At 46.3% G+C, this 13,371-nt stretch overlaps 6 protein-coding genes across 6 annotated transcripts; 4 read left to right on the top strand and 2 right to left on the bottom strand.

Moving 5' to 3' along the window:
- Positions 1 to 403: 403 nt before the first annotated feature.
- N7516_004379 (sialidase family protein) lies at positions 404 to 1,663 on the top strand (the record flags this gene model as incomplete). Its single annotated transcript, XM_057217099.1, has 3 exons — positions 404 to 942; positions 993 to 1,158; positions 1,232 to 1,663. 3 exons carry the CDS (start codon positions 404 to 406, stop codon positions 1,661 to 1,663), a joined length of 1,137 nt encoding a protein of 378 aa, XP_057078982.1.
- Positions 1,664 to 2,836: 1,173 nt separating this feature from the next.
- Positions 2,837 to 7,657, top strand: N7516_004380 (uncharacterized protein; the record flags this gene model as incomplete). The annotated part of the gene is made up of 14 exons (XM_057217100.1): positions 2,837 to 3,335; positions 3,396 to 3,622; positions 3,678 to 3,957; positions 4,014 to 4,247; positions 4,290 to 5,032; positions 5,089 to 5,251; positions 5,304 to 5,639; positions 5,696 to 5,819; positions 5,882 to 5,953; positions 6,010 to 6,060; positions 6,127 to 6,807; positions 6,864 to 6,947; positions 7,000 to 7,374; positions 7,426 to 7,657. 14 exons carry the CDS (start codon positions 2,837 to 2,839, stop codon positions 7,655 to 7,657), a joined length of 4,101 nt encoding a protein of 1,366 aa, XP_057078983.1.
- Positions 7,658 to 7,756: 99 nt separating this feature from the next.
- N7516_004381 (uncharacterized protein) lies at positions 7,757 to 8,779 on the bottom strand (the record flags this gene model as incomplete). Its single annotated transcript, XM_057217101.1, has 4 exons — positions 7,757 to 7,945; positions 7,996 to 8,105; positions 8,155 to 8,514; positions 8,563 to 8,779. The coding sequence occupies 4 exons, from the start codon at positions 8,777 to 8,779 to the stop codon at positions 7,757 to 7,759; spliced, it is 876 nt and encodes a 291-aa protein (XP_057078984.1).
- Positions 8,780 to 9,085: 306 nt separating this feature from the next.
- On the top strand, positions 9,086 to 10,066 carry N7516_004382 (uncharacterized protein; the record flags this gene model as incomplete). The annotated part of the gene is made up of 3 exons (XM_057217102.1): positions 9,086 to 9,227; positions 9,286 to 9,734; positions 9,809 to 10,066. 3 exons carry the CDS (start codon positions 9,086 to 9,088, stop codon positions 10,064 to 10,066), a joined length of 849 nt encoding a protein of 282 aa, XP_057078985.1.
- Positions 10,067 to 10,555: 489 nt separating this feature from the next.
- N7516_004383 (F-box protein) lies at positions 10,556 to 12,010 on the top strand (the record flags this gene model as incomplete). The annotated part of the gene is made up of 1 exon (XM_057217103.1): positions 10,556 to 12,010. One exon carries the CDS (start codon positions 10,556 to 10,558, stop codon positions 12,008 to 12,010), a length of 1,455 nt encoding a protein of 484 aa, XP_057078986.1.
- Positions 12,011 to 12,083: 73 nt separating this feature from the next.
- On the bottom strand, positions 12,084 to 13,136 carry N7516_004384 (NADP-dependent oxidoreductase; the record flags this gene model as incomplete). Its single annotated transcript, XM_057217104.1, has 1 exon — positions 12,084 to 13,136. One exon carries the CDS (start codon positions 13,134 to 13,136, stop codon positions 12,084 to 12,086), a length of 1,053 nt encoding a protein of 350 aa, XP_057078987.1.
- Positions 13,137 to 13,371: the final 235 nt, after the last annotated feature.

A 13,371-nucleotide genomic window follows, 5' to 3' on the forward strand; every position in this document is an offset into this window, starting at 1 on the left:
GCCTTTATGGCCCCCTAGGAATCCATGCTCAGCCTTGGGTGGAGAGGTTAGGTTTATTAGGAAGTACAGAGTACAGAGTACAGAATAAGTCTTGGAAGGGAAGAGGAAGGGAAGAGGAAGGAAACGGGGGTCCTAGCCACGTGGTATACCACGTGATCTTTCGCTTGATGGCGTCATTGGACATTTCCCCGGATTATCTAACGTTGGCCCTAATTGATGGAAATTCTTCAGATGAGATACCCTCTAATTAGTCCAAAATAAGGTTAATTCCGGTGGGATAACCCCGGAGTACTATATATCTTTTAGAAATTTTGACTTTAATTCTTGATAGAATCGAGTTATAAAAGGAGAATAATGCTGCCAATTAAGACATAGAATACCAGTTAGCTCCGGCATACCAAACATGAGAATTCCACAGGTTATTGCTTTCGCTGCAGCTGTAGCTGCAGTGACAATTCCACGCTCCAAGCATTCTTCACCTACCGCCCTCACAAATGTGAATATATTCTCACCACCCTCCGACTACGTCGTTCCACGGACGCTTTACCCCCGTAACGAGCAGCTGCCCAACGGCGACCTTCTTGCCACATGGGAGAACTACTCCCCAGAGCCGCCGGCGGTCTACTTCCCCATCTACCGCTCCAAGGACCACGGAAAGACCTGGAAGGAGATTTCCAAGGTCCATGACACTGTCAACGGATACGGCCTGCGTTACCAGCCGTTCCTCTACTACCTGCCCGAGCGCGTCGGCTCATTTAAAAAGGGGACTCTACTTCTAGCTGGTAGTAGTATTCCAACTGATCTGTCGTCCACACACATCGATCTGTACGCATCGCAAGATGATGGCGTCAATTGGAAGTTTGTTAGCCATATTGCTGCCGGAGGAGAGGCGCTGCCAAATAATGGACTGACTCCTGTATGGGAGCCATTTTTACTCGCCCAGTATGTTTTTCTATTGTGCCTTGAAGATAACTCGCTAACCCCATTCACAGCAAGGGCAAGTTGATTTGTTACTACGCGGACCAGAGGGATAATGCAACCCACGGACAGACAATAGTTCACCAGGTCTCAACCGATCTGAAGAACTGGGGACCTGTTGTAGTGGATGTCAGCTATCCGACATATACCGACCGACCCGGCATGCCAGTTGTGACCAATGTAAGCTACACGGAAGACACCGATTCAATTACGATTATTCTGTGCCATGCTCGGACAATGCTAACATTTCTAGCTCCCAAACGGCCAATACTTCTACATCTATGAATATGGCTCTTTCTTCGATACCTCAAGCTACTCCTTCCCTCTCTACTACCGCTTGTCGTCCGACCCCGAAAATATCTCCTCCGCCCCGGGTCAGCGTCTCATTGTCTCGAGTGGTACTCAGCCGACATCTTCACCGTACGCCGTGTGGACACCATACGGTGGTGAAAATGGCACTATCATTGCCAGCGCCGGTACACAGAGTACGTTGTTCATTAACAAAGCCCTTGGCGAAGGAGAGTGGACAGAGATCGCTTCGCCCGAAGAACACGGCTACACACGGTCTCTACGGGTGCTGTCGGAGGATGGAGGTCGATACCTGGTTGTACATTCTGCTGGAGTGCTATCTGGTACCAATAATCGGGTCTCCGCAAGTGTGATGGACCTGAAAGAGGCATTGTAAACCAAAAGAAAATTTGTGGTTTCAGGCCTCTCATGCTAGATGCGTCGTTCAATTTCTGTTTATAATCGCTTGATCGTTGTGACTGATATGACTCATCGTTGGATGTGTCTCAAGAGATCTTGATTTTGGTGAAAGACTAGAGTCGTTAATACATATGAATCTACGTGTCACTCTGTGGCTTGTGAATAGTCATTATTAAACCCACGCATGTACAATCCGGCAATCTCATGTTGAAGCAAACGCCTACTAGGCACAATAGTGAGCCTGATCCCATACCTAGCCTACCATCCCCAGAGCTCGGAAAGATGCGGATCTTGAGATCGCGACTGATTCATCAATTAGTCACAAGCATGCGACACAATGAGTTCCAGGTGTCATCAATTAAAGAAAAGAAGAAGAAATACGAAGTGTATGTTCCAGACTTTGGGTATGGGCGACTATAGGGATCACGGTCACATAACTCTCTCATTGGCTAGTGCGTTACACCTTCTCTTTTACATACACTGACATCTTACTAGATCTTCTTTTTTGGATGTTCTTCTTAGGGTCTTTTTAGTTGTCTTTTTAGTTGTCTTTTTAGATATATTTTCTAGGGCATTATAAGGCATCATCTAGGTTCAATATTACTACTAACTATATAACTAATTGGTATAAGTTACTGCCAGGCAATATAAACCAATGAGAGAGTTATGTGACAGTGATCCTATAGTCGCCCGTACTCGGGGTGGCATCCGAGTTGTGAGTCAAAAGGTCCCAGCCTCATATTTTAGGCACCAGCGATCTCCAGCCCTATTTCTCCTTACATTGAGCCTCATCTCTCCACACATACACATCTTGAAAGGTTCCCAACAGTTCCCAACAGCCATGTTAGACTGTTCTGTGGAGGAGGATGCTTTTGGGCCAATTGTCGCTCCTTCTTGTCTGAATGGATTTGACTTCACACTCTTGTTTGAAGAGGGTATTCTCACACTCGGGCCCATCGGTGTTGTTTGTTTAGCAGCATCCATTCGAATTTGGAAGCTTTCGGGCGTCCCAGAAAAGGTTAATCGGTCATGGTTGTATGCCACAAAAGAGGTATAATGTCCTCCAAACTACAAGCGTTTATGATTCTCCACATTCCTTGCGCTAACCAGCATCGCGCAGTTATTGTGGCTGTTTTACACAGGATGTCATATGGTCCTGTTAGCCCTCTGGTGCCAGCCTGACACATTCAAAACAAAAGCAACTGTGCTTACAACTTCTGTGACTGTCGTTATTTCCCTTTTTCTGACCTACTTTTCTCATCTTGAGCATCTCCGCTCCATACGCCCATCTACAGTGATCAATGTCTTCCTCGTATTTACCTTGCTCTTCGACCTCCTACGCCTTCGAACTGTGTATTTCATGCCTATTACTCAAACTGTGACCGTTCTTTTTGCTATATCATGGGTCATCAAAGCGATGATTCTCGGGTTGGAGGCGACAGAAAAGAGATCTTTGCTCAAAAAGAGATATGAAAATAGCCCGATCGAGTCGACTAGTGGTGTGCTGAATCGCGCCATATTTTGGTGGCTGAATGAGCTACTTTGGCGCGGGTCAAAAGAAATTTTGATAGTTGACAGCCTACCTACTCTCGACAATGATATCAGCGCCGCTTCAAATCCCCAGTCACTCCTTGAAAGATGGGACAAAGGTGAGCTCCTGAGTTACAACGTCTTTTACCATACTACCATAAATTAACCCAGATTTCTAGCCAACAAATATCATCAAAATTCACTACTATGGACCTTCATATCTCACTACAAATGGGCTTTTCTGGAGGGTGTTTTACCCCGGCTTGCATACACGGGATTTTGCTTTGCGCAGCCATTTCTCGTCGAGCGCGTGCTCAATTTTATGAGTGAACCAGAGCACGTTAACTCTGCCAATTATGCGTACGGACTTATCGGTGCCTACGCCATTGTGTATCTCGGTATCGCCGTATGTAGCCTTTCATGGCTTTATGGAAACTCTACTGATTCTAGCCCATCTATAGATCTCATATGCTGCTTACGAGCACAAGACATACCGCGTTATTACAATGGTCCGAGGAAGTCTAGTCACACTAATCTTCAACAAAACCCTGCGGATGAGCACAACAGTTATTTCAGATACTGCTGCCATTACGTTAATGAGTACTGACATCGAACGAATTGGAAGCGGTCTCAAAGAGATGCACGAGCTATACTCTAACTTTACCGAGGTTGCATTGGCCTTGTGGCTACTAGCACGACTGCTCAACGTAGCGACAATCGCATCTACTGCAGTTGTTCTCGGTACGTCCTTATATCTTCTTTTGAAATGGCTTTTGGTTGACTTGACCATTATTTAGTATGTTTGGCTGCAGGTGTCCCGCTGGCAGTCGCTTGTGGAAAATCACAAGGCATATGGCTCGAGGCTGTTGAGGAGCGAGTGACTGTTACCTCCAGGGTTCTTGGAGTGATGAAAAATATTAAGATGACAGGCTTGACAGAAACCATCTCCAGCAGTCTTCGGGATTTGCGATCTGCAGAAATCGATGCTTCATTTCCATTTCGGCTCTACGAAACATTGGGAATTACACTAGGTATGTTCAGCTCCAGCTGTGAGATTTTCGCTAATTATATAGGGTATGCCTCTTCATCCTTGGCCCCGGTGTTCGGATTTGGTGTTTATGCTATCCTTGCCGAAGCAAACGACACAGCTACACTGACAAACGGGCTGGCCTTTTCGGCGCTGACACTCTTTTCACTGTTGGATCAGCCAATGGGTTCTATTGTGAATGGCTCAGAGGATCTGATGGCCGTGGTCAATTGCTTTCAGCGGATCCAAAAGCACTTGATGGAAGCGGAAAGAATTGACCGCCGAGTAAAGCATGATACTCAAGGGTCTCTATCAGTGCAAGGTGCTAGTCAAGCGCCTCTGATTGAGATTGATTCCTCGACCTGGGAACATTACATCAAACCGTGTGCTACTATTCGAAACCTTTCTGCAGCTTGGTCAATTGACACTGAGCCAGTTCTAAAAGATCTGAACATTGACATCCAAGAGACGAAGATTACAATGGTTGTTGGACCCGTTGGCAGTGGCAAGTCTACTTTTTTGAAGATGCTCATGGGGGAAATTCCAGAATATTCTGGCTCTGTCTCCACTAGCTTCACTCATGCCGCATATTGTAGTCAGTCGCCATGGATTACATTCGGGACAATCCAAGAAAATATTGTTGGTGCATCGCCATGGGATCGACCCTGGTACGACCAGGTTACCAAGTCGTGCGTTTTACAGGCCGATTTTCAACAACTTCCTGCGAGAGATCAGACAAAAGTTGGCGTTCGGGGTTCTCGACTCAGTGGTGGACAGCAAATGCGCGTGGTATGTAACTCTAACCCTATGCTTGAGAAAACTTGTGATAACACAAGGTTCTCTAGGCGCTTGCACGGGCCCTTTACTCGAAAGAGCCAGTTCTTGTTTTAGACGACGCCCTAACGGGACTTGACCGAGAAACCGAGAAGATAATTCTAGAGAATTTGTTTGCTGAACATGGTTCCATCAAGCGTTCTCGGCAAACAGTGGTTATGGCTACAAACTCAGGTATGTATATGCCCGTATCTGTGCAAGTAATTCAATAAACTGATCATCACAGCGCATCATCTTCTTTATGCCGATAATGTCATCGCGCTAGATGAGGATGGGCGAATCACCCAACACGGGTCATATAGTGATCTCATCAGTTCCGGTGGCTATATCAGAATGCTTTCCGATGGTGTTAACCAAGTCGTCGACACTGCCAGGCCCCCCGATTTTGTATTGGACGACGAAACATTGCGGGAATTGAACTTGGATGACCAACACACGGATTTAAGTCGACGAACTGGCGACTGGACTGTCTATCGCTTTTATTTTCAGAACATTGGTTGGCCTCTTCTGTCGGTCTTCCTTGCATGCTGTGTTCTCTTTATTCTCGGTCTCAGCTTTCCTCGTCAGTTTCAACAAACCTACCTGGACATCTTGTTCCAAGCCTAACATTCTATACAGAAATATGGTTGCAGTGGTGGACCCGTGCCAATGAACAGCACCCCAATGAAAATGTTCACTATTGGTTAGGTGTATATGCTGCACTTGGCTTCTTCTCACTCCTGACTACCTTTATTGGCACTTGGTATGATGGGGATATTTTTCGATCGACCTTGAAAGTGTTCTTCTATGACTAACTTAGTATAGGATCCTCATCATGATCATACAGCCCCGAACAGCCCGTCGGTTTCACGAGATTCTTTTGCGTACTACAATAGGGTAAGAGTGGAAAAATAGCAATTGCTGGGTGTTACTTGTTTTGACCTTTGATTCAGAGCCACGACCTCTTTTCTTACCTCTACAGATATCGGAAACACCACAAACAGGTCCGTATGATATTCATTCTTAAAACATGCTCTTTTGTTGACCCGATTTCTTGTTAACAGATTTAGCCAAGACCTGGAGCTCATTGACGACGAGCTTCCTTCATCCTTAGAGCTAACAGTCAATGCTGCGCTAAGCTGTGTTGTAGAAGGATTCCTGGTTTTTTTTGGATCTTCTTACGTTACAGCAGCAGTGATCCCAGTCTGCGTCCTGATGATATATTACGTGGCAAAATTCTACGTCCAAACCTCTCGCCAAATGCGTCTGCTAGACATTGAAGCCAAAGCACCTTTATTCTCGCAATTCTTAGAAGCCCTCAATGGCCTCTCCAGCATTAGAGCCTATGGTTGGACCGACGATTACCGCCGTCGTAATCAAATTTCCCTCGATGCTTCCCAACGCCCTTCTTATTTACTTTATTGCATTCAGCGCTGGATTGGTCTTGTGCTAGATTTGATAGTGGCATGTATTGCTGTCATCGTCATCGCAGTTGCAATCTCGATGAAGGGTAGCCCTTCCATGAACTTATTGGGTATCGCGCTGTTCAACATTGTCAACTTCAGCGGCACCCTTCAGACGCTTGTTACATACTGGATTGGATTGGAAACCTCCATTGGCGCAGTTTCTAGAATACGCTCATATGTGCTACAAGCCCCTACCGAGGATTTAGATTCCGAAACAGAGGCTGTTCCCGAGGACTGGCCTCAGCAGGGTGGGATTGATATAGCCGGTCTTTCAGCATCTTACGAGTATGTTCTTGGATGTTTCTTGGGTTTCTTCGGATACATGCTAAACAGACTTCCAGTGCCTCTTCGGAGCCTGTTCTCACAGGAATTGATCTCAAAATTCGCCCCGGCGAAAAGGTTGCTCTCTGTGGCAGGACTGGAAGGTTTGTGTTGTCCCACATCAGGTTGCGTCAGCACTCACTGACTATATTTTAGTGGGAAATCCTCCCTTGTTTCGGCAATCCTTCGAATACTAGAGCTAAAGAGCGGTACAATTCTCATTGATGGCATAGATATCTCAAAGGTCTCTAGAACACACGTCCGGTCCAGAATCAACACCATTCCGCAACAGCCCTTTTTCCTCCATGGCACGGTACGGCTAAATGCAAACCCGGAGCGAAATGCAACGGATGAAACAATCATTGTATCTCTACAAGCAGTCAATCTATGGTCTTATATTCAACTCAAAGGAGGGCTGGATATCGATATGTCTGATGATTTACTATCTCATGGACAGAAACAGCTCTTCTGCCTCGCAAGAGCACTTTGCAAATCCAGCAATATTATTATCATGGACGAGGCTACTAGCAGGTATGTGGAAAAAGCAACGGATATACGACCTTTTGCTAATAGACCTTGCAGTGTGGACTCGGACACAGATACGCTCATGCAAACCGTCATTCGAACGCACTTCAAAAATCAAACTGTCATCGCTATTGCGCATAAACTGCATACAGTTCTAGACTTTGACAAAGTTGCTCTCATGGAAAACGGCAAAATTGTGGAGTTCGATAACCCCAAAGCGCTTTTGTCAAAAGAGGGATCGGGCTTTAGGACTTTGTTGGAGGCTTTTCACGACAGTTCCAAAGAATAGACATGGGATAGATCATTTGTATATGATTTGGGACCAGAGATAATTTCGCAAGTTTCAAACCAAAGACAGCCGAGTTATAAATCAAGAAGAATTCGGAGTCTAGATGCTGCGCCTCCTATCTCGCTTAGGCTTGGGCTTTAACCTGGCCTGCTCCAACGAGGCTGAGACCTCCGCTTCAATCCCAAGATTCCACCATTTGTGGCTAGTCGCAGCATGGGCGAAAATATTTGTCAACATCGAGACAATATCTTGCGCATTGTGCACCCAGTGGTAAGCCTTCTTAGTCCACTAAAAAATGTATTAGTAGTGCTATAGCAAGTTTCACGAAGATTTCTCACCTCGCCATTTGGACGAATCCGGATAAACACCCACTCGAAACTGTCTGTTACAATTCCATACACTGACGTGTCTATAATCTTAGCCCGCTTCCTCGTCTCATGGACCATCGCTATTCATATTAGCACAAATTCAGTGTCATGTAAATCAAATTCACTTACCCATGTAGGCGAGACATTGAAACACGCCATGCTTAATCAAGTCTGGTTGCCTCGCCTCGATGATGACCATGTTAGTGGAATAGTCATCAGACATGCCATACCAAAGCGAGTAGTCAACGGTACCGGAGAGTTTCACCCGTCGGTCACCACTCTTCCAGATGAATTCTGTTTCGCGATCAAATTTCAGGTGAAGAGTTTTGAGTGATGTGTAGGAGGCAACAGGTGTACGGGACTCTGCAGGAAACTCGCGCTTCATCTTAGCTAGAATTGTCAGGATAACCACATTAATGCGGGATCGTATCAGGGTCTCGTTTATTGGTGAGCCACAGGTTGCTATGCCGTAATCTATGAGGACAGGATCTATACAAGTTAGTGTATACACATATTCATATCAATAATTAAACTTACTCAGGTGAGGAGGGAGAGAGACTTTTAGAGTCTTGCGAGGAGAAAATTCCAACTCGGTTGGCAGACAGTGAGTGAGGTTAAAGTGATGGGGAATCTCACTCGGTTCTAGGTCGGTAATGGCGATTGCAGACATCTCTTTTGATTTCTTGCGCATGGCACGTATCCTGTTTTCGAGGTCTTTGTGCTTCAACCTCCGAGATTCAACGATTTTCTCCATGGTTATAAAGGAAGGAGTTTAACAGCTGTGGAGTGAAAGAAGGAAAAAGAGATGTATAAGTCAGAGAGTAGAAGAATATCGGAATATCGGAATTTTCAAATCTGGCATGTGCGACAATACTTCTATAAGAGGCTTAGTATGGACTGGATATCTCCAAGTTCTAAGGTTGAAGGCCGTTTCCAGAAAAGGAAAAAGCACATAATATTAAGTCATGTGAGCGCCTCTCTCTCTCTTCTTCGTACCTTCTCTTCATTCCCTTCTCTGCTCCTAAATTTCTCAGCTTTATTTAATTTTACTTTCATCGCAATGATTGAAGAAGACTGTGCAATGATCAAGGCGACTGAGGAATACCAAGATGTAGTGGAGGCCTTTGGCCTCTCGCCTACTAGGTGGTGGAATAAGAGGCAACTGAACGCAAGGAACACCTGGAAGATCCCAAATCATCTCAGTGAGTTTCAGCTGATTATCCATCTGTTTTTGTATATTGTATGCTAACGAATGATTAGTGTGCTTGTGGGACGATCTTGAGCTAGTCACAGCTCGGGACGGTAGTATGCATCCACTATTCCCAATGAGAATAGAATCACTTCTCCTCGCTCTACTTGCAGATAAGATCAAGAAAGAGTCCCCTAATCCCCCTGGTTCCCATGCTCCCCTAAGCCCACCCCACTGGAGCTTTCGAAAGTGGATATCCAAGCTAGGAATTGAAAACGGCAAATATATAGCCCCAGAGAGCATCATTGACTACGTTTTGTGGTATGGCCACTGGGGGGAGCTGGAAACAAACATGATCGTTATGAAGTCTAAAAGTCCGGTGACTCGGAGTTGGACTTTGCTTCAAAACATGGCGAGTATTCATTATGCTCGTAAACTCGCAGGAAGAGACGCAGCTATCTACGGTGTCATAACTGACGGGTCAAAATGGGTATTCATACATCTAACAAATAAATGTCGGGTAGGTAACCCTGGAAGCCCCGGTGTGTTTGAGAGGAAGTTTGAGCAATCTTTTCACTAACACTTCTTTTTTAGTACACAATCAGGGTATTCTCCTGGGAAGACGAGCAGCACCGGATTATTGGCCAGATCCAGCATATAATTGACCAGGCAGTTGCTTGTCACAGAAAGATACTGTCACGCTCTTCTCTGCCTACGCCTACTGTTCACCAAATTAGTGCCCGTCAAATCAGAGAGCTGCCTGCCCCATGCCATAGCCCTGATGATGATGATGATGATTACAATTCCCGTGTTACTGAGGAGAATACAGATATACCCCTTTTGACCTGGTGAATTGCTGGAAACACATGTGTTGTAACTATCTACGGTGGGCACGTTGGACAGGGGTAATGCTTGACGTCTCTCATATTCTCGTGGTCTTTCCATTGAGTCCTTTTCTTCCTCCTCTCTTTGACAATTTTAGACTTTCTAATACAATTGTATTGCTTCATGCTTATAATCTCATCTAACAATACAATTAGTGGTGGCATCTCTCCTATTCAAGATCCCAGCTGCATATGTAGTTCCAATCTCTCCGACAAACTTCTAATTACGACACCAAAATGTATTCCTGCTACCTGTAAAAGATCCACAAGTGCAATCTGTATAACTAGCTGTACATAGTAAGCCTGCAGTTTATGCCTGAGGCATCAATTCTTTGCAACCTGGTTAAACATAGTTACATCGTTGTCCAATCACATGATGTCTACACCCACTTCGAGGCACCAAGGTTAACAATATTCCTCATTCCTGTCATTCACTCAACATATAATATCCGTCTAGATGTCTATTGCAACACTTCCCACCGAGCTCATATGTGATATCTGCAGCTATCTGGAGCTACGCGACTGGATTGCTTTTCGAACCACCTGCCCTGCAGTGTACATGAAGTCGCTGGATGCTTTCGCGGACCGGTACTGCAAGAGTATCGGCCTGATCCTCACCAGTCATAGTCTTGGTCGATTAGAAGAACTCGCCGCAAATTATAGCTTCCGGACACGAGTCCAAGAGCTATGGGTTGTACCGTCCTTATTCGGGGGCTTTTATGAGATGGATGTTGATTCCTTCAAGTCCTGTATCACTTCACATAGAGACAGGCCATCTAAGACCGTCGCCCAGATCAATTCTCAGTACACTGCATATCAGGCTGTAGTGGAAGATCATCTCGGTATCATCGAATCCGGTACTCTTAACAACGTCCTCAACGAATGTGTGGCACTCTTTAATAACCTCACCGTTATTAGAATGCAACTCAAGGACTCGGACTTTTTCTGGAATTCAAATCCTATGATAAAGGATGAGGTCCAGTTTCTCGGTTGGCGCGGGGTAACACGCCAACTTGGATTCAACCCATTCGGATTTAACGTCCGAAAACCCATTCACAACCTGTGGAAGAGCAGAGCGAAGGACCATGCCATAGCTTTTGCGGCTCTCCTAGAGGCAGCCGTTGCCTCTAACAGGAAACTCAAGAAGTTGAACACATGCAATGGTGACCATTGTGCTCTGCCACCTTCAGATCTTACACTCAAACTCACGCACAAATCCTTACTTTCCTCCCTGAAAGGATTAGAGTATCTGCACCTCTGCATCTGCGTCTGGGAAGTACAGTCAGACGATTCTAAACTCAGATACCTCATCGATATCCCTATAATGATTGCACCGAGTCTCAAGGTCCTAACATTCTCACAGTGGGACCGGAACGGTGCAATGAGCCCTCAGTATTTTATCAACCTCTCCCAGCGTATCAACTTTACCCAGCTAGTGGAACTTAATCTCTATTGGATTGAAATCACATATGATACCTTCAAGACGTTTTTACGCACCACAATTCCAACTTTGAGGATTCTTGCGCTACAGTCCTTGAATTTGAGGGGTGCGGCCCCAGTGGACACCGACAGTGGCCATAATCTGTCGAAATGGGACTCTCCAGAGATAAATGAGCAGAGCAGTGCTGCTTGGCGACAGGTTTGGGATTTCCTCGGTGACAGATTCTCGCTACGGTCTCTTTCCTTGCAACATCTCGGTTATCGGGGCCATCGTCTGCATTTGCGCGATAATTTGAGCAAGCTGAGTGGATCTACCGAGCCGAATGGGCCGGTAGTTGCTGTCTTCAACGCCGAACGAGCTGGTGTTTCCTTTAAGGAATGGGTCACTCAGCTACAGACAGGGCCTCCACGGGGTCCACGGATGCGTTATGATAGTTTGCCAGGGAAAGATTATACTGCGCAGATGGTTTGACATTTATGTAGTTACATGAAATCCTTACTAGCAGTTTTGGAATTGTTACATATCAAGCATAGAATTAGTGAACCTAAACTGTAAGCACAACTTTCCCTCGACCATCAAACCTCCCATTAGCATAATCATAAGCTTCCCTCACACGCTCAATTCCGAAACTAGCAGCAACAAACGACCGCAACTCCCCCCTCGCTGCCAACTCACTCAGCGCACGCAACACCTCCCCACTCCCCTCAATAACAAAAAACAACGCCTTAATTCCATCCCTCTTCAACCCACGCTTCGCATGAGCCTCAACAAAATCAAAGCTCGCAGAATCAACAGATATCAAAGCCCCTCCCTCCTTCACAAACTCCCAACACCTCTCCAGAACCTCCCCACCAACCGAATCAACAATAACATCAAACCGGCCCTCCTGACCACTCTCCAAATCCGCATACTCAACAACCTCATCAGCCCCCAACTCTCTCAAAAACTCCCCATTCCTCGCAACAGACCCACTAGCCGCAACAACATGCATCCCCGCCCGCGCAGCAAGCTGCACGAGGAAAATCCCAACTCCACCAGCAGCACCAGTAACAAGCACACGCTTTCCCAGCTGACGAGCCTGCTGGTGATCCTCCTCCTGGTGATCCTGCGGCTGCGACTGCGCACTCCCGCCAATAAGCGGAGACTGAAGGCCCGCATGCACAAAGAGCGCCTCGTACGCCGTCTGCGCGCTAAGCGGTAATGCCGCCGCCTCTTCCCACCCGAGACCCGCTGGTTTGAGTGCGACTTCGTCAGTTGTGACGAGCGCGTAAGACGCCCATGTTGATCCGCGGTCTGCGGATGTCATGCCGAAGACGGCGGTGCCGGGTTCCAGGGTTGTTGTTGAGCCTGGGGAGATTGATGCTACTATACCTGAGAAATCGTGGCCTGGGATTGTGTATGGTTGTTGGTATGTCTCGGGCCATGTCAGCATGTCGCGGATTATGGTCGTTGCTTTGATTTGGATTAAGAGTTGGTTTGGGGCTGTCGGGGTTGGAATGGGGATTTTGTCATTGTGGAGAGCTGTTGTTGGGGCGGGGTAGGTTGGGGAATAAGGTGTCTCAGATGACGGTGCTGGATGGACACGGATGGCTTGCATTTTTATGGAGTTTTTGGTGTATGAATTTGTTTTGAAGATAGGTTTGAGGAGTTGATTGAATGGATGTTTTGGCTTTTATGTCCTCCAAGTATGGTTCCGCAGGTAGGCTATTGCCTAGCGGCTGTACCCGCTCGATCACGGCCGAGCTACCTAGGTACCTTTTTGCTCCCTGAGTAGATCTGAGCACGCCCCTGACCGCTCACTGAGTATTACATAAGCGCTCTGATTAAACATG

Source organism: Penicillium verrucosum (assembly GCF_028828655.1).
Source record: "Penicillium verrucosum strain IBT 35672 chromosome Unknown utg000001l_segment0_segment0, whole genome shotgun sequence".
Classification (NCBI taxonomy): Eukaryota; Fungi; Ascomycota; class Eurotiomycetes; order Eurotiales; family Aspergillaceae; genus Penicillium; species Penicillium verrucosum.